The 18,739-nt window shown below is 39.3% G+C and overlaps 1 protein-coding gene across 5 annotated transcripts in view; it reads left to right on the plus strand.

The window, feature by feature from the left end:
• The window catches only part of ERICH5 (glutamate rich 5), a 29,689-nt gene extending 11,809 nt beyond the window's left edge, over positions 1 to 17,880 (plus strand). For 3 of the 5 annotated variants that reach the window (XM_037803549.1, XM_037803546.1, XM_037803547.1), the window contains exons 2-3: positions 14,687 to 15,610; positions 17,101 to 17,880. In XM_037803549.1, coding sequence (XP_037659477.1) covers positions 14,758 to 15,610; positions 17,101 to 17,213 — 966 coding nt within the window. In that variant the 5' untranslated portion in view covers positions 14,687 to 14,757 and the 3' untranslated portion in view covers positions 17,214 to 17,880. Of the gene's footprint in view, positions 1 to 6,738; positions 6,819 to 9,435; positions 9,474 to 14,686; positions 15,611 to 17,100 lie in introns of those variants that run through there. The other 2 variants (XM_037803548.1, XM_037803550.1) reach the window with 2 other exon arrangements.
• Positions 17,881 to 18,739: the final 859 nt, after the last annotated feature.

Here is an 18,739-nt window from a genome sequence, read left to right on the forward strand (position 1 = left end):
CCTGGGTGCCTATGTGCTTTTAGATGAAAATAGTCCAGGTTTACTCAGTGCCCTTTACATGCATCCATTCACTTTATCTCCAGTGCCTAAAAGTGCTTAACACACAATGGACCCAGGAATTATTTGTTGAATGACTTACCTCATTTAATCCTTATGACATTGCAATGACTAAATATTATGATTATCCTCATTTTACAGATAAGTGTAAATAATTTGCCTATGGGCACAGGGCTTCTAAAAGTCAGAGCTGGGCTTTAAATCCAGGTGGTCTCAATGGTTCCATCAGACTTATTGCTTAGACCAGCTTCTGATAATTAGATTTAAATCTGTTTTTGCCTCAAATCAGATCCCCATTAGATGTGGTCATCCACTATGCATACAACAAAAGAAATATAACAAGGAATATTTAATTTCTAAATAAAAGTCAATAAAACATGAAGTTTATGTTTGCTTCTAAATTTCAACTAGGAATATTTGGAGGATATTAAACCTTAATCTTTAAGTAGAGCCATAGATAGTTATAGAGAAAGTTCCAGTGTCCTCCCATAGAGCTATAAATAAACTTTTTGTCCTTTTGAATAAAATTTCAAACCTCCCATTTGTTGACCACATTTTGTTGTGTTATTGAGTTGTAATATAATCTTCATATCATAATAGATTCTTTTAAATTTGTAATATGAACCTTAGAACTCCAGGGGTTGAAGCAAAAATACATGAATTAGCCTGTAGATTGGATTTGTGTTTACGGTTCTACCATACTGAATTTTCTTTAACTGGCATGAAACTGCTATACATGATACAGTATTAGCCTGCAGGCAAAAGAATCACAAAATAATGGGGTTGGACTAGATTATCTCTAAGACAGCTGATAGCTCTAAAATCCTCTAATACTAAAATATGAAGGTATTTATTTTCTAGGTTCAAATTTAAATCAGCAACCACTGATTAGGTAGTTACTAGACTGAGAAGGAATAGTCTATTTTACTAATCTTGTAGAGACTTTTGCTCTAGTCCTTCAGACACCCTTAATCCCACTCAACCTTCTCTCTATCAACCCCAAAGAAGACTGACTGGGGGATGGGAGTGGGACAGAGGTGGAGACTGGCCTTGGGTTGAAAATAATTATCCAGTGCTACTCAAAGTAGAACAGTTCCTGGCATGCAGTGATCACACATAGATATTTACTGAATGCCTTTTCCTTCCAAATGGACAACTGGGCAGATTGAGTTTGGAATTTCTTGTGTTTGTGGAAGCAAGTTCTAAATATTAGCGCAATTTCTATTTTAATCAGTGCCCCAAGGAGCCGAAGGAACACAAAGGCTTTGTAGACTTCACAGGCATTCATAGTACCCAAAGGTCTCTAGATGACGATGTGCCCGTGCCCTCTTCCAGGGCTTCCAGCCCCTTGCTGTAATGCAGCGCCAACTGTGCTACTCCTTTCTAATTTAAATGCCATCCGTTTCTGGCACACTTCTCCTTCCTGAGATTTTACAGCTTAAGAACCAACACGGACAAAGTAAATAGATTGTAATTATTGACAAATTCATTGCTAGGTTCATGTGTACACTTTCCCTGACAGCTATAATCATTTGTTTGTTCCAACCTGAACTTTCACCAGCTGCCCAGGCAATAGGATGAGGCTTGAATTTCATGCAGTTATGTGAATTGGCCTTTGTACTGGGGGTACCTCCAGGCTTCAACCAATATTTTCACACAGGGAGATTTCAGTCCTAAATAGACAAATATTTTTCTTTTGTAATAGAATAAACATCATTGACTCAAAATTAATTTTAATAGACTTTTCCTATCACAGATACGGGATATAAGTGGTATTTTTTTTCTTTTAAACTGGACTGAGTCTTTTATGTCTCTGGGCCCACTCTAGAGCCTGGTACACTAGAGTGTTCTGTAAATCTGTGTGGTGGGTCTGGTATCACACACACCTAATGAAAATGGAATATAAGTATATCATAAACTTAATCTAATTATTGATCATGTGGAGACCTTGCTCTGGTGCATCAGACACTCTGAATCCCACTCAAGCTTCTTTCCGTCACCCCCAAAGAAGACTGGTGTGTGGGGGGGTGGGAGTGGGACAGAGGTGGAGACTTAGCCTATGGTTGTAAATAATCATCTGAAACAGCACCTTGTAAGTGGTAGTGGCACAGTAGATTTTTAGCAAATTCCCTGATATGTGTAATGACATAAAATGAATTTATTTTATTTATTATAAAATAAATCTCTTTCTAAAACTGAAGACTTCTAGACATTACTGCAGCCATATCAAAACATGGGCAAGGACCAGAAGTCAGGAGAGACAAGGTCCCAGGTACGTTGGTTCACAATCCCATCTAATCCCCGCAATAGCCTCATAAAGCAAACATTAATATCATCACATACAGCTAGAAAACTGAAGCTTAGCAAGGTTAAGTAACTTGTCCAAGATCTCAGAGCTACTAAGTGATGGAGCTGGGGCTTAAGCCCAAGTGAGTGTGATTCCAAAGCTCATGCTCTTTTGACAACCTCCACTTCCATCTGGGGTCTAATCCTGGTTCTGCCAGGGCCTTGTGGTGTGGACTTACAGGAAAAATGCAATAAATATCTGCTGAGTGGGTGGATGGGCAAATGGATGGATTGATGGAGATGGGGATTCAGGGGGATGAGAGTGCTACTTAGAAAAACAGAGATGGGGTAGGAACCAAGGACTAAGGAATAACCAAAAGTGGCAGGTAACACTGGCTGTGCTGGAGTTGGAAGAGAGTGTTAGATTATGAAGTTCTAGTCCAGCAGGAAAAGGTAAACACGGTGAGACAAAGCTTCATTATGTTCTGTTAGATCATGAGACTGTAAGCTCATGTGTGATTTCTCTTCTGTGTTAATGTTTTACATCAAGTTGTGTTTTTTTTTTTTTTTTAAATCTAATGCTTGTGGGAGTTACTGAAAGTCTCACTAAAAGTGATAAAAAGCATCAGACTTGACAAGTCTTCAAATCCTGGTGTATATAAGTGTAGGTATTACTAAAAATGATTTTTTTTTAAGCATAAACCAGGATATAGCTCTCCACCTGTGTGTTCCTCTCTTGAAAGTAAAGTAATTACCTCAGAAGTTTCTTTATGTGTCCTAGGGCTATTCCTGTTGTCGCAATCCTTGGGAATTGCTTTCAGACTCCAGAGTTTGTTCTTTTGTATATATTCAAAGGTGTCAGTTTTGCCTTTTAAAGAAGGAAATTGAAAAAACAACAACAGCAAAAATCACATTAACCACTAAAACCCAATGGAATTTAGACCTTGTGAAGAAGGTGGGGGAAATAAGCCACAGGATCACTGATGTGCTCATGAACAAGGTGGGCTGCTGGAAACAGAGAAAAGGAAGGGCAACCTGTCTCCTAGGGGCAAGTTGAGCTGTTATTGCTGGAGAGTCCTCAGAATAACTGGGCTGGGCAGCCGTGGTGACTGTAGCCCTACAGCTGTGGGAGTTGATTCTCTTTTCTCAGCCATATATTTAGTCCCATTAGCGTCTCCAGACTATTCATGGTTTCTCTAAGACAAAAGACCTCAAGAGCTGATAACATGCTCTTTATTCATACTGAGCACCCCTTGGCATTCAAATATTTGTGGCTTTGAGACAAGTATGTTATATTAGTCCAGTTTAGATAAGTGAATTGTACAGGTGTACGGTAAGTAACAAAGTCAAGATGAAGGAAGTCTTAGTAGTTAAAAACAGGAAAATGACATCCCTGCCTGTCTCTACTTTCCAAGTTAACCAAGATATGTTTCATATACATACAATATACTCTGTGGCCATGACGGTACAAGTAGACATCCAAATAGGACCAGCAGAAGGAGAAGGAAAATGGCAGCATAGAGAGGAGTGGAAGCTAAGTAGTCACCCTGGAACAACTGAAAAAAACACAGAAACAACTAATGAATGATCCAGAATAACTGCGGGGGTGGCAAACAAGACCATCCACTCATCATACACCTACCTGAATTGGGAGGAATGCCCGAGATCACAGCATAAAATCTGTAAGTAAGACCTGCAGATCCAAGTCGTGAGACCCCCTCCCCCACAGCCCAAGCTGCAAAGTCTCATGGTGCCAGAGAGGAGCTCTCTCCCAGCAAGCGAATATAGCTCAGCTGAGCTCCAACTGGGGTTTTAAGTAGTGAGTGTGAACTGCTCTCTACAGGTGCGGATCCCCAAAAAACAGACAGAGGCTTTGGGTGATGACTGACCTTGGATAGCTAGAGGGTCACCTTGGACTAGGTCTGAAGGGGACTATCTGTTTCTTTTTCAGCTCAGTGGAGAAAGCCCCAGTCATTTTCAGTTCCCAGTGCTGTGACTCAGAGAAGGGTGGAGATAGCATAAGCAGAGAGAGACCATTGAAATGCTAATGACCTCCCCCTAGGGGGTCTATCTTCTCCAAGAGGAAAGGAGTGGGGCCCTTTCCATTCAGAACCAGACCCCAGAGCCTGGGGTAACACGGCCATATCTCCTCACACCAGTCAAGAATTATAGGCTAAAAAGAAGAAAAAAATGCATAACTTGCAGCCATCTCCCCAGCGAGCGGGGGCACTCCTGCCCAGGGCCAAACCCACAGCACAGAGCCAGGCCAAGAAACCCAGTGTGACAGGGAGTCTTTCCCGCAGCATCTCTCACACGCCACAATATCGGCCGTGGACAGTGGCCTTAAATACACCCACGGCTGATTGTCCCGGAGCTGGGAGGGTGGAGCTGTGCGGAAGGGGGAAGTTAACGTGTCCCATTCAACCGTCTTTGAAGAGGGCTGGGAATGCCCCTGCACAGCCTGGCATCCCAGGGCTTGCCTGGAGGCTGGTGCGCACTTGTGACGTGACACGGCCCTCCCCCCCTCAGCAGAGGTCCTAGAAGAGCACAGCAGAGAAGAGGGAACTGCTCGGAAATCCCAGGGAACTTACGCCAATACCAAGGACTTTTGGGTCAGCAGCAGAGAACAGCCTTAAATCTCCGGGAACACCTGGGACGTTTGATTATTAAAGCTGCCCTTCCTCCCTAACTGCTGAGACGCACACCCCTCATTCGGGGCGGATGGCACCGACAGCACACCCAAATTAAGTGCCCCGAGTTGTCCCCCACAGGGGTCAGATCACCACATACCACAAAGACAAGGTTGGGGAGAGCTGACTTGAGGGGACTAGGTGACTCACGGACGCCATCTGCTGGTTGGTTGGAGAGAGTGTACGCCACCAAGCTGCAATTCTGACAAATTAAAGATCAAGTAAAGCAAATGCCAAGAGGCCAAAAACAACAGAAAATCTTAAAGCTTATGATAAAACCAGACGATATGGAGAACCCAAACCTAAACATCCAAATCAAAAGATCAGAAGACACACAGTACTTGGCGCAATTAATCAAAGAACTGCAGACAGGCAATGAGAGCATGGCACAGGATATAAAAGACATAAAGAAGACCCTAGAAGACCATAAAGAAGATATTGCAAGAGTAAATAAAAAAATAGAAGATCTTATGGAAATTAAAGAAACTATTGGCCAAATTAAAAAGACTCTGGATACTCATAATACAAGATTAGAGGAAATTGAACAACAACTCAGTGTCCTTGAGGACCACAGAACGGACCATGAAAGAACAAAAGAAATAATGGGGAAAAAACTGAAAAAAATCAAAATGGATCTCAGGGATATGATAGATAAAATAAAACGTCCAAATTTAAGACTCATTGGTGTCCCAGAAGGGGAAGAGAAGGGTAAAGGTCTAGAAAGAGTATTCAAAGAAATTGTTGGGGAAAACTTCCCCAACCTTCTACACAATATAAATACACAAAGCATAAATGCCCAGCAAACTCCAAATAGAATAAATCCAAATAAACCCACTCCAAGACATATTCTGATCAGACTTCAAATACTGAAGAGAAGGAGCAAGTTCTGAAAGCAGCAAGAGAACAGCAATTCACCACATACAAAGGAAACACCATAAGACTAAGCAGTAACTACTCAGCGGCCACCATGGAGGCGAGAAGGCAGTGGCATAACATATTTAAAATTCTCAGAGAGAAAAATTTCCAACCAAGAATACTTTATCCAGCAAAGCTCTCCTTCAAATCTGAGGGAGAGCTTAAATTTTTCACAAACAAATGCTGAGAGATTTTGCCAATAAGAGACCTGCCCTACTTCAGATACTAAAGGGAGCCCTACTGACAGAGAAACAAAGAAAGGAGAGAGAGATATAGAGAATTTTAACAGACATATATAGAATATTACATCCCAGGTCACCGGGACACACATTCTTCTCTAGTGATCACAGATCTTTCTCCAGAATGGACCGTATGCTGGGACATAAAAACAAGCCTCAATTAAAAAAAAAAATGAATTTGTTCAAAGCACATTCTCTGACCACAATGGAACACAAATAGAAGTCAATAACCATCAGAGATTTGGAGAATTCACAAACACCTGGAGGATAAAAGTGAGGGGGAGATGAAAACATTCCCGGATAATCAAAAGCTGAGGGACTTCATCACTAGTAATCAGTCCTATAAGAAATTCTAAAGGGAGTTAGCAGTTTGAGTATTAAGGTCTTAAACCATCTAAATCTTCAAGGTTGAATCAAATGTCCTTCAGTTTTAGTGAATCTGAATTTTTCTTTGTTGATTTTCCTAGATCAGGTTTCCTTCCCTACGATCAGATTCTAGATCTCTGAGTTTGTCATTTTTATCACTGTTTTGCACCCTGTCTCAAGCACAGATACAGTGGTGGCCCAGCCTGGGGAACAGCCGTGTCACATTGGTAAAGCCACTTGCTCACAGTTCTCATGCACTTACACAGTAAGTATTAATCTTAATTTCAGAAAGGGAATCAGAAGACCGCTGTTTTCTAATATAGCCAAAGTGGAGGCATAGCAAGCCAGGCAAATCTGGGAACTGAAGGAAACCTGAGAAAAATTCCTTCCTGGTGTCCAGCTCATTTAGACCAGCTCAGGCCCCTGATTAGTTGCTAAATCAATATCTCTTCTGCTGCCTGTGGCCTGGTGGCCTGAGGACAGAGACCAAATATTTGAAGATGGGGAGTAAGGCCTGTGGAGAAGGGGAGAACAGCCACATCCCTCCTCCAACAGTTCTATGAGTTCATCATCCACTTTAGTCTCTCCCAATCATCTGGGGATCTTGTTAAAATACAGATTCTGGTTCACTGGGGCAAGGGTGGGGCTTGAGATTCAGTATTTAAAAAAAACTCCCAGGGGATGCTGATGCTGTGGGTTCTGGGACCAGTTTGAGTATCAAGGTCTTAAACCATCTAAATCTTCAAGGTTGAATCAAATGTCCTTGGACTCAAAACTGAGCTCTGCCACTCACTAACTGTGCACCCCTGCTTAACAGGGATAATAATAGACCCACCCTGTGGGTTTGTTGGGAAGATTGAATGAGATAATCCATATTAAGCTTTCAGCACAGTGTTGGTCACTTGTTCTGAAGGAAGCAGAGTATGCAAGGTCTGGTTAGGTTGGCAAAGTGTCATAATTTGTATATACCAGAAACATAATCTTCGCTTTGCCTCTCCTCTTTCTTGTTCCAGTGGAGGTGGCTTTGATTCGATGGAATGAGTTTCTACCCAAATATTGGATCTCCATGTACCAATAATTAATATTGATCAGTGAATTGTCTTATTCATTGACAAATACTGTTGATAATTTTTAAAATGATGCTTTGTTCAATAGCATTTTGAAATAACAGTTTATCTTCTAGGAGTCTAAAATCAAAGAAAATAAAATTAGAAAAGCATTATCTAAAGGAGGTAACTGTTGATTATGGCTTGAAAACAGGTTCTGTAGCTCTTAAATGTCAGCCTCTCCCCTAGGTAGTAGCCCCACATTTCCACGTGAGCTCATTAAATGTTCCAGAAGCATTGTTCCACCTACATGCTCTTGTGGGTCTATAGTTACGTTTCAACGTTAGGTTTGTCTTCACGCTTTGTAGCATTTACTTTATGGTGGTCAAAACTAACTTTAGATACATGAATTCAAGTAGTTCTACTAAAAAAGAAAATTGGTCTATCCAGTTTTTATTTACCTTTCAGATTTATTTGGCTGATGGTCTTATACTTCATTATACAGGATATTATATAAGCTCACCTCTCTTTACAGTGAGTGCCTCATTAGCTTCTACCCACTGTTAGAATGCACACTTGGGGATTGGCATTTGTACCAAAGTGCACTGGATAGTGTTTTTACACTTTTTGATTTGGGCAAAGGACACAAGCATCTAGCATAGCATGCTGTTAGCGCCATACATGTTTGTTGGATGGAAGGATAAATGATAGCACGAAATTGAGGAGAAAGCAAGTAAGAATAAGAGAAGGAAGATGGGTAGACTTCTCCCTTGGAGCTGACCTTGCTACACCCTGGTTCTCAAAGCTCAAAAGCTGCAAGAACCTAGACATGGTGGCAGCAAGGGAAAATACCGGGATGCCCCTTCCTGGTTGATTCGCTAGAAAACCCAGCAGATAGGCCAGTGAGGTCTTTGGGATGTCTGACATGTCACAGCCTGTGGGGGTAGAAATATTGACCTCAAGTTCTCTTCCTGGCCGGGCAGAAACATTTCATTCCTGATTAGGGCAATGAATCGAGCTGAAAAGCTTCCACCATCTTGTGAGTTTCAGACATGTTAGCTCTAGTTCTAATCCCTTCTGTAATACTGCCCAGTGTTTAGTTTCTTTGTGTGCCTATCACAGCCATCCTTACAACAAAGGCTCTGTTAGTTCAGCTGTCACAACAAATTAGCGCATGGGTCAACCTATAACAGAATCCGGCGAGGTAATGAGCACCAAAGGATTAGGCCCAGAACAGTGTATGATTTGATAAAATGTAGTGTTCGGCAAAACAGACAAATCTTTAAACAGCTTCAGACATGGAAATATTGCATCAACTTCATAGCATTTAGGGAGCTGCTTATGTTGTCTTTAATGTTACAGTTCATTCTTTCTGTTGCTAATTTATTTAAAATTCAATGACAGGGCCACTGCTAGCCCACAGGAGGCCTTTGTGAAATTAAAAACAAATGTATTCCTCTCCCCACCCCCAACACACCAGCCTTGCAGGTGCCCCCAGGCTGGAGTTCAGCCCCCATTGCCCCCTGAGCTGGGTGCCCCTATGCAGTCCCTGCTTATTAAGTATGTTCTCATGTTGGGCAGTTTACAAACATTATTGCCTCAATCAATTCTCCTAACAAGCCTGCAAGGCGGCCCTTGTTTTACAGATAAGGAAACTAAGGTCCAGAGGGTTAGGAACTCGTGTCTGGGTCGCACAGTTAAGTAAATGGTGGAACTGGGATTCACCCAGTGTCAGAACAAACTGGAGTGTCCTGCTCCCACTGAAGGGAAGGGAGAGGAGGTGAAACAGATCTGAAACTGTGCTTCCCTCAGCAGCTCTGGTTTAAAACCTCTCTAGAGACCATGAAATCTGGTGCCTGAATAAAGTTTTAGTGGTAAGTATAGGCTTTAGTGCTGTGTTCTGAGAGATGGTTTGGAAAGCCATTTGTTTTCCACCCTTTTCATTTATTTCCTCTGATCTTTCTTTTTTTTTTTTTAATCTAAATTGGCTACTTTACCTCAAAGAAATGTACTGGTATTAGAGTGAATGAAATCACCTTACTTTTCTGTTTGTCCACGATCATCTCTTCCTTGCTAGGGCCAGTAAGTGAGACAGAACGGCGGTGGCTGAGATTGATTGACACTTGGTAGATGTCAGTCGCTGTTCTAGCACTTTCCAGACATGAACTCATGTAATTCTCCGACAGCTCCCTGGTTAGGTACTAATATCATTCCCATTTTACAGATGATAAAACTGAGGCACAGAGATGCTTAATAAGACTAGTAAGTGGAGGAACCAGGATTCAAACCCATTGCATTATAGGTATTGTTCTCAAGGTCATAAGATCTCTCTTCTATTAGAGCAGACTGCTCTTTTCTACCACACAGGGAAAAGAACTTTTGAGCTATTAGTTACCTCCAAAATACACTCATTTCAAAATTCAATCAGAGTGCAGTTAATCAATATAAACTACAAAATGAGTTTGCTACACTTCTAGCCTTGTCTCTCTTTATTGTGCGTGTGATCATTATAAAGTAGCTTTTTCTCTTTTGGGCTACCCCAGAAAGAATAAGAGTAGAGACATTGACATTCTTTTGTACTATTTCTCAGCCTGGGTGACTCTTTGCAGGTTATGTTTCAAAAAATTATACGTTGAGGACATTTGCCTACTTCAAGTGTACCAGTAACATTAAGAAAAGTACATAAAAAGGAAAAGTGACACCATAATGAGGGCATAATTGTTCTAGCTATGGCAAAAATTGATAGATTGTTTAGACATTTTTGGCACTGTTTGTGGAGAAAAAATTTTTTTACAAAGCTTTTTGTTTAGGGGATAAAAAACTTGACTTAGGCTAACAGTCTAATATATAATTGTATATATATAATTCAAAATATAAAATTGCCTGACTGTGTTTTGGGTATGCTGACATTTTTTTCTCACCACTTTCTACTCGAGAAGAATCATGCCTTTAAAATGCACCCCCAGCTAATGCAGCCAGATGGAAATTGTTCATCTCATTTAACTGACAGTACTACTCACTGTAATAACTATTTTACCAGAAAATTATAATTTGCCAGACCTCTGTGATTAGTATGTTAACATACTTCCTTGTTAATACCCTAAGGCAATTATCCCCAGAACATCCCTTGTGTGATATCTAAATGAATGATCTTGTCATAGTGAATATCTTTATCTGAGAAGTCACTTTAAGTTGCCCTGCTTGCAGTTAATATGACTGCTTCTGTCGTAGTGCTCTAGCTCCCGCTGTCCCCTCTAACACACAATCCCTCTGTGACCCTCCACGCTCACCTCTGCCTTCTCCGACTTGCAGTTATTGCAAGTTGATAGTCCATAATACTCAACTCTGCGTGATCTCCTTCACTCTTTGTGTGCAGCCATCACAGCACTTAGCATTTGGTGGTGGTCTGTCAGTCTCCGGCTTCTGATGGCTTCACTGCAACTCAGAGAGCAGGGTCTGTGTTTTTCATCTTTGTATGTAAATTGCTTTTATATACATCCTATATGTTCGTTTAAAAAGTTTTCTTTTTCATTTTAAATAATACTCATTAAAGTGTCTTTGGAACTCTATGGCTCAGTTCTTCATATGAGACATATTCATTATATCTACATCTAGCTGAATATTGATATCACCCAAGTTACAATACCATTACTATTTTAAATAATAACTGATTACTAATATACTATTACTGAACTGAAAGGAAATATGTCTGTGTGATGGGAGAGGTGGGAGGGTGGAGGTGGGTGAAAAAAGGGCTTGCCGTTGTATTCCACAGTGGAAGTTAATTGACATGCCCCGAACTGAAAAATCATGAGGTAGCAATTCATTCAGATATAGGAAAAAATACCCACCCACCCCTCATAGGTAAAATAATTAAAGCATTTGCCCTGGAGATGGGAAGGTGGGAGAGGAGATCTGAATGCTATCTGTCTTAATTTAAATAACATTAAATAAGCAGATAACTCTTTAAACTATATGCATACTGGATAGTTTAAGGTAAAAAAAAATACTGTATGCCTATATAATGGGGACAAGGGACTTGGGGAAAAAAAGAAAAACAATCTTTGGGGGAAAAAAAGATAAAAGAGTGACAATGTCACCAAGAGGCCCACTTTTACGTTTGGTTCATTTTCTTCAAGTCTTTTCTCCCCTATTTGGTGAGATTTGTTTTTCCTCACTTCCATCCTCCCTCCTTTCCTCTCTTTCAACAATGCTGTAATTATACTCTAGATAAAACAATAGCTAACTTATTGAACACTTAATTGCCCAGCAGACTTTTTGCTAAAAAACACTTTATATATATTGTTTCATTCAATTAATCAAATTATGTGTGCTGATTTTTTAACTTATTTTATCAAGCTTTTTAAAGCATATGGTCTTCATTATCATCTTTTTAATGGTGCAGTAATATTCCATATAGTGGAATATTTATCTGTTGCCCAATTTATTAGACTTTTGTTTTCCAGTTTTCGCTATTATAAAGAATACTGGGATGACACCTTTTTCCCAAGACCATCTTCCTAGGGTTTATGTTTTTAGCATAAATTTTCAGATGTAGGATTACTGGGTCAAAGAGTACAAAGATGTTGCCAAATTGCTTACTTCAACTGTCCAGAGCACTTTCACATCCATTATTTAATGTGCCGTGATGCCTCATGCAACCCTGAGATAGGTGGGGGAGAGAATCAGTGCCATCTTACAGATGCCATCATTGGGAGGGAAGTTCCTGAGGTCACACAGCCGGAGGAAGAGCCAGAGTTAAAATGTATGTTTTCCTGCTCTCTCTTGATTTCTCTTCCTTCTGTGCCCCTCAAATGGAGCTCAGGCTGAACTGTCCCTGACACATTCCTTCCCAGACATCTTACACTTTACCTACTGGCACTTCTCTGCCATGGGCCCTTTTCCTTTTGTGCGGGCTATTCTGTTCTGGAAGGGAAATCAGACCTCTTAGCAGCACAAGGACCACACACGCAAAACCTCCTACTCTATCTAAAGGAGAAAGGGTGAGACAGGGAAAAGAATGCAAGAAAATAAAATGAAATGTACTAAATTGAAAGAGAGGATAAGAACCAAGAGAAGGTGCACAAGCAGCAAACAGGAGAAAAATATGGTTAAAAAAAATTTTTTTTAAGTTAGAGAAGTTGTAGGTTTACCGAAAAAGCATGTAAAAAATATGTCCCCCTATTGTTGACACTCTGCGTTAGTGTAGTAACTTTGGCACAATTGCTGTAAGAATATTAAAATTGTACTACTAACTATAGTCCATAGTTTACATTAGGTTTATTTTTTTTCCCATATACCTCCCTGTTATTAACACCTTGAATTACTGTGGTACATTTGTTATAATTCATGAAAGAACATTTTTATACTTGTACTGTTAACTATAGTCCATCATTTACAATAGGGTCCACAGTGTTATGCAGTCCTATGTTTTATCATTTATTTTTTATTCTAATAACATATATATGACCTAAAATTTCTCCTTTTAACCACATTCACATATATGATTCAGTGCTTTTATTTATACTCACAATATTGTGCTACCATTACCACCATCCATGTCCAAAACCTTACAATCAATCTAAATGGAAATTCTGTAAATATAAAGTATTAACTCCCCATTTTGTACCCCCAACCCAGCCCTGGTAACTTATATTCTAGACTGTAACTCTATGAGTTTGCTTATTCTAATTATTTCATATCAGTAAGATCATACAGTATTTGTCCTTTTGTGTCTGGCGTATTTCACTCAACATAATGTCTTTAAGGTTCATCCATGTCATCACATGTATCAAGACTTCATTCCTTTTTGTGGCTAAATGATATTCCATTGTATGTGTATACCACATTTTGTTTATCCATTCATCAGTTAATGGACACTTGGGTTGCTTCCATCTTGGCAATTGTGAATAATGCTGCTATGAATATCAGTGTGAAAATATTTGTTTGAGTTCCTGCTTTCAATTCTTTTGGGTATATACCTAATAGAGGGATTGCCAGCTCATATGGTAATTTTATACTTAGCTTTCTGAAGAACTGTCAAACTGCTTTCCACAGTGGCTGAACCATTTTACATTCCCACCTACAGTAAATGAGTGTTCCCATTTCTCCACATCCTCTTCAACACTTATAATTTTCTGTTTTTTCAATAGTGGCCATTCTGGTGGGTATGAAATGGTATCTCATTGTGGTTTTGATTTGTGTTTCTCTAATAGTGATGTTAAACATCTTTTCATTTATTTTTAGCCATTTGTGTATCCTCTTTGGAGAAATGTCTATTCAAGTTCTTTGCCCATTTTTTAATTGGGTTGTCTTTTTATTGTTGAGTTGTAGAATTTCTTTATGTATTCTGGGTATTAAACCCTTATGGATATGTGGTTTCCAAATACTTTCTCCCATTGAATAGGTTGTCTTTTCACTTTTGTGATCAAGTCCTTTGCACAAAAGTTTTTAATTTTGAGGTGGTTCCATTTATCTGTTTTTACTTTTGTTGCTTGTGCTTTGGGTATAAAGTGTAAGAAACTATTGCCTAACATAAGATCCTAAAGATGCTTCCTTACATTTTCTTCTAGAAGTTTTATAGTCCTGGTTCTTATATTTAGTTCTTTGATCCATTTTGAGTTAATTTTTGTATATGTTGTGAGATAGGGGTCCACCTTCATTCTTTTGCATATGGACATCCTGTTCTCCCAGAACCATTTTTTGAAAAGCCTATTCTTTCCCAATGGAGTGGACTTGGCAGCCTTGTCAAAAATTAATTGGCCATAGATATTAGAGTCTATTTCTGAACTCTCAGCTCAATTCCATTCGTCAGTATATCTATCCTTGTGCCAGTACCATGCTGGAAAATCATGATTTTGAAGGACTTCAGAGTTTAAGATGAGGTGTTTGAGCTGAAGACAATGACAGGATTTGCCTTGAAGAGCATTGGGGTTGTGGGATGATCCTCTATACTCATTTCTACCCAAGACTGCCTTAATTATTAAATCTTGCTTCTTGATATCAATTTATGTTCTGAAGATAGACACTAAACAATAATTTGTGTTTTCTCTTTTCTTTTTATTTTTCAAATGAATGATCAAAAAAGTAACTTCAAATGAACACTTTTCAACCAAAGAAGAGAATGAATCCTGCTTTGCCCAACCCAAACCATGTAAAATGGGAAGTGGACCCAGTTTTTATGACAATGTACTAAGAGATAGCCTTCCTCCATTAGAAAAGCTCAAGATTCCCAAGGCATCTATGGCTAATGGCGTTAATTTGCTTTGTGAACAGCCCCTGGCCTCCTGGGGAAAGGATGTAGCAGACCAACCAGGGAAGACTCAGCTTCTGGAGGGACCTGAGGGGTCTGAGTCCCCTCAGCCAGGTGGCAGAGATGATATCCCAGGAAGAGAGGAAAAGAATAAAGATGCGGAAGCAGTGACAGAGATTCAGTATTTAAAAGGAAATGCTGAGACCAAATCTTTAACAACAGAAGCCAGTGATCAGCCTTTGAGAACAGCAGGAGAGAGGGACCCTGCTGGAACAGTGAAAGGTCCTGAGAACCCACGAACTGCCAGAGAGATGAAACCTCTAGAAACATCTGAGGAAAAGCAACTGCTGGAAACAGCTGGAGAGCTGCAAGCTCAGAAAACAGGGGGAAATGATGAACAGCTCCACCTTCCAGAAACAGTTCCCAAAGGAAGTGAATCTCCAGAAATATTGGAGGAAAGTCAATTTGTGGACACAGCTGAAGAGCAGCAACTTCAAGAAACAGGGGGAGGAGATGAGCAGCCCCAACTCCTAGAAACAATCCCTAAAGAGAATGAAATGCCAGAAATGCTGGGCAGAAATCAGCTTGTGGAAACAGCTGTAAAGAATGATTCCCTTCATAAAATGCCTAAAGGTCCTGGAAACATGGAGCAGATCCAACCTGAGGGAATAGTTGAAAGCATGAAGCAACAAGCAACAGAAGCAAATGTGGAAATGGTCAGAAACATTCACACTAGTGAAGAGGACCAGCAAGTTGAAGGTAAAAGCTATGCCACTAAAGATTTTCAGAATGTTTAGATGCGCCCAATATCTGTCTGTGGCAAACACACAAGTCAGTGGAGTCTCTCTCTGTCTGAGGTTGTGGAAGTTCATTTGCCCCAAACTAAAAAGGTTTCCACACCTGGGAAACAGGAATTCCATCAATGCTCGGTTCCCCTTTCCAGCAAAAATGTTCTAAAACATAGTCTGTATCCAGTTTTTAAATCTAGACACTGATTGTTAAATAGAATCTAATATTGATGGCAACATGTTAAAGTGTCTGATTTTTTTCCAAGTTCACTATTCATCAGGTCCCATGTAACATAGGAGGATACCAAAGTAAAGGCGAATAGATGGTTAGCAGAGAAGGTGACCTTCCAAGAAAAGAACACACAAATGATGGATCTTAGGGTATAATTTTCATCTTTGCTAATCTCATCCTTAGGCAATTATTATCAGTCTGCTTCATGTCCTTATACAGTCTTTTTTATCTTTATGAGAGGACTAGAGAAAATGTACTATGTCTTGGCATATGGTATTTAAATTTTTAAAATACATTTTACTGGCATAAAACAAATGGTATTTCTACTGGAAATTTTATTTTACTGGAGTTACAATAAAAAATAACATTTTCTTCTGGAGCATGATTTATATTTTGATAAGTTTTAGCTCGACAGTACAGAATAATTAAGTGAAGTGTTCATTCATATGTTTCTTCTTTCTTTCACACTCATTAACTCAGCATGGCCTAACCACAGCTAGGTGCTGGAAATGAGGAAGGAACGAGAGATGTTCCCTGTTCTCGAAAGGGCTCACAACCTAGAGAGGGGAAGGCAGAATCTAAACAAATTACCTCAGTCTTTGGAGGTAAATGCTCTAATAAAGGTGTGTCAACATGCTCTAGAACGATAAGGGAGAAGCAACTAAAAGCATGTATTTAGACCAGAGGTGGCAGACTAAGTCTTTGGGGTCTGGGATAATGAAAATAAGTGATGTGTGGGGCGCATGTGACACCGTGGGGCACCCCAGAGTACCGTGGTGAGCAAGGAAACACAGCCCTGTCAAAAGAGGCAGCACTGCTTGGTTCCAGCCAACAGCTCTCACATGGGACTGAGGGGACTGTGTTGCCAAAACCAACATCTCAGGGAAACGGATGTTTGTGCAACTTTGAAATGTTGGCAGTCTTTAAATGTTTTATGATTGTTTCTTTGGGCACCCCTAGATCACCTCTTATTTTAGATGTCTGTGGGACTTTCTATTTGTAATATGTTTTATGGTCATTTTCATGGGTCATTTTGCACCCTGATTTTAGATAATAGAATGCCAAGACTCAGAGGCGATTAGTGCTTGATATTGGCCATTCAGAAGATCTGTGAGAACCAGGGTGATTATCAGAGGTCCCATTCATTACCTTTCTTGACACCTCCAGGAACACTTAACTGTTTAGACCGAAAGAATATCTTTTAATATCTCCATTGGTTACTTTTCCAGGTGAGACGGGAGAAAAGGTTGAAAGTGAGGTGGTGAATGAGAAAGTAAGTGAAAAGGCTGAAAAGAAAGAAGAAGAAACAGGAGAAGCTGTGGGTCCTTCAGCAGCCACATAGTTATGGTGATGGAAGGGTGAACAGACACAGCGTGTTACTACAGAGAAAGCAGAAAAATGGAGTGACGCTTGTGGTTATAGACCTTATCTTTCAACATCTACGTGTTTTGTGTACCTTTATATAACTGTGGTCATAAAGGCACTGTTGGAACCATGAGAATGTTATCATGTTCTTGATTATGTCTTTTCATAAAATAGCTAAGTCACAAACAGTTTTCTTAGCTACTTAAAATAGTTATACATAAAACTACCTTATCCAGAGCCAATAAAAACTAGAATATATGATCATTCAAGAGTGTGAGGGTGACTTTCCCTATTGTGGCAAAGAGTCCATGCAATATAGAAAATAGAACCTAAAAAGAAAGTATAAACCTTTAGGTACTGGTGGTTGGAGAAAGGAGTTAGCAAATTTTAGGCAACTCACAATGATAAAGTCACACGTTTACAACTATGAATGAATAAGAATGAACAACAACAACAACAACAAAACAAACTATATCCAGGATTTTTGTTCTATCACAGAATTTAGAGTTGGTAGGAACCTTAGAAATTATGTCATCTAATTACCTTCATCTTGAGTCTATCTACCATAGATCCTATGAATATGGTATATTCAGTATGATAAAAAAAAACCCTTTTCAAAGAAATGCAAACTCTGGTGCTGTTGCAAGATTAGGCTTTTTTTTTTTTTTTTTTTTTACAATGAAAGGCTACACATTTCCCATGTGTCATTTTGGATCAGCTATTGATTTTACACTTATATGTGAGCTGTTTCAATTGGTGTTATCCTTTTGACTAATCTTAAATGTATTTTAAATTAATTGACTTTTAAATGTATTTCAGAGGCATCAAACTGCAAGGATTAAAACATAGATTCGTTGATGATGTGGAGTCAATTCCTTGGGCCCTATTCTTTTTAAGAGATTGCTGTTTAGGCTTTAGAGATGGAAAGGAGCTAAGAAATCAAGATTTTAAAAAGCACTGATAATATCACACTAATGTTAAAATGCGCCACAGAGAGCCACTTCTCAAGAATTCTTTCATAGTTGCCAAGACATTTTGGTAAATATGTGAATAATAATAATAATAGTAACTTGCCCACCATGGAGTGCCTTGTATTTATAAATATCAGGATAGAACTGTATTCTGGAAACATTTGGTTTCTTTATCTTAGTTGTAAATACATATTTTTTAGGTAATTGTTCAAATAAACTAGAATATTTTCCTTTAGCCTCTATATTAAAATGGCTAATAAGATGACCTGTAATTAATTATTAGATTATAGGATACAGGGAAGAGTATAGCATCTTTATTCTGATTTTAATATTAGGTTATGCTTCTGACTTTAATTTGTTGAGGTAGACAATTCGAGTACATGTTATCATTCTTTCTGCAAAGGAAAGAAATTGAAGTGTGAGTTTCTCAAGAGTAAGGACTGTGTTTTATGTATCGTTGAATGCAGGCATTTAGCCTCTTTTTAATGGAACAGGGTAGATGCTCAGTAAATATTTTTTGAATGAATAAATG

This window comes from Choloepus didactylus, chromosome 14 (assembly GCF_015220235.1).
Source record: "Choloepus didactylus isolate mChoDid1 chromosome 14, mChoDid1.pri, whole genome shotgun sequence".
Classification (NCBI taxonomy): Eukaryota; Metazoa; Chordata; class Mammalia; order Pilosa; family Megalonychidae; genus Choloepus; species Choloepus didactylus.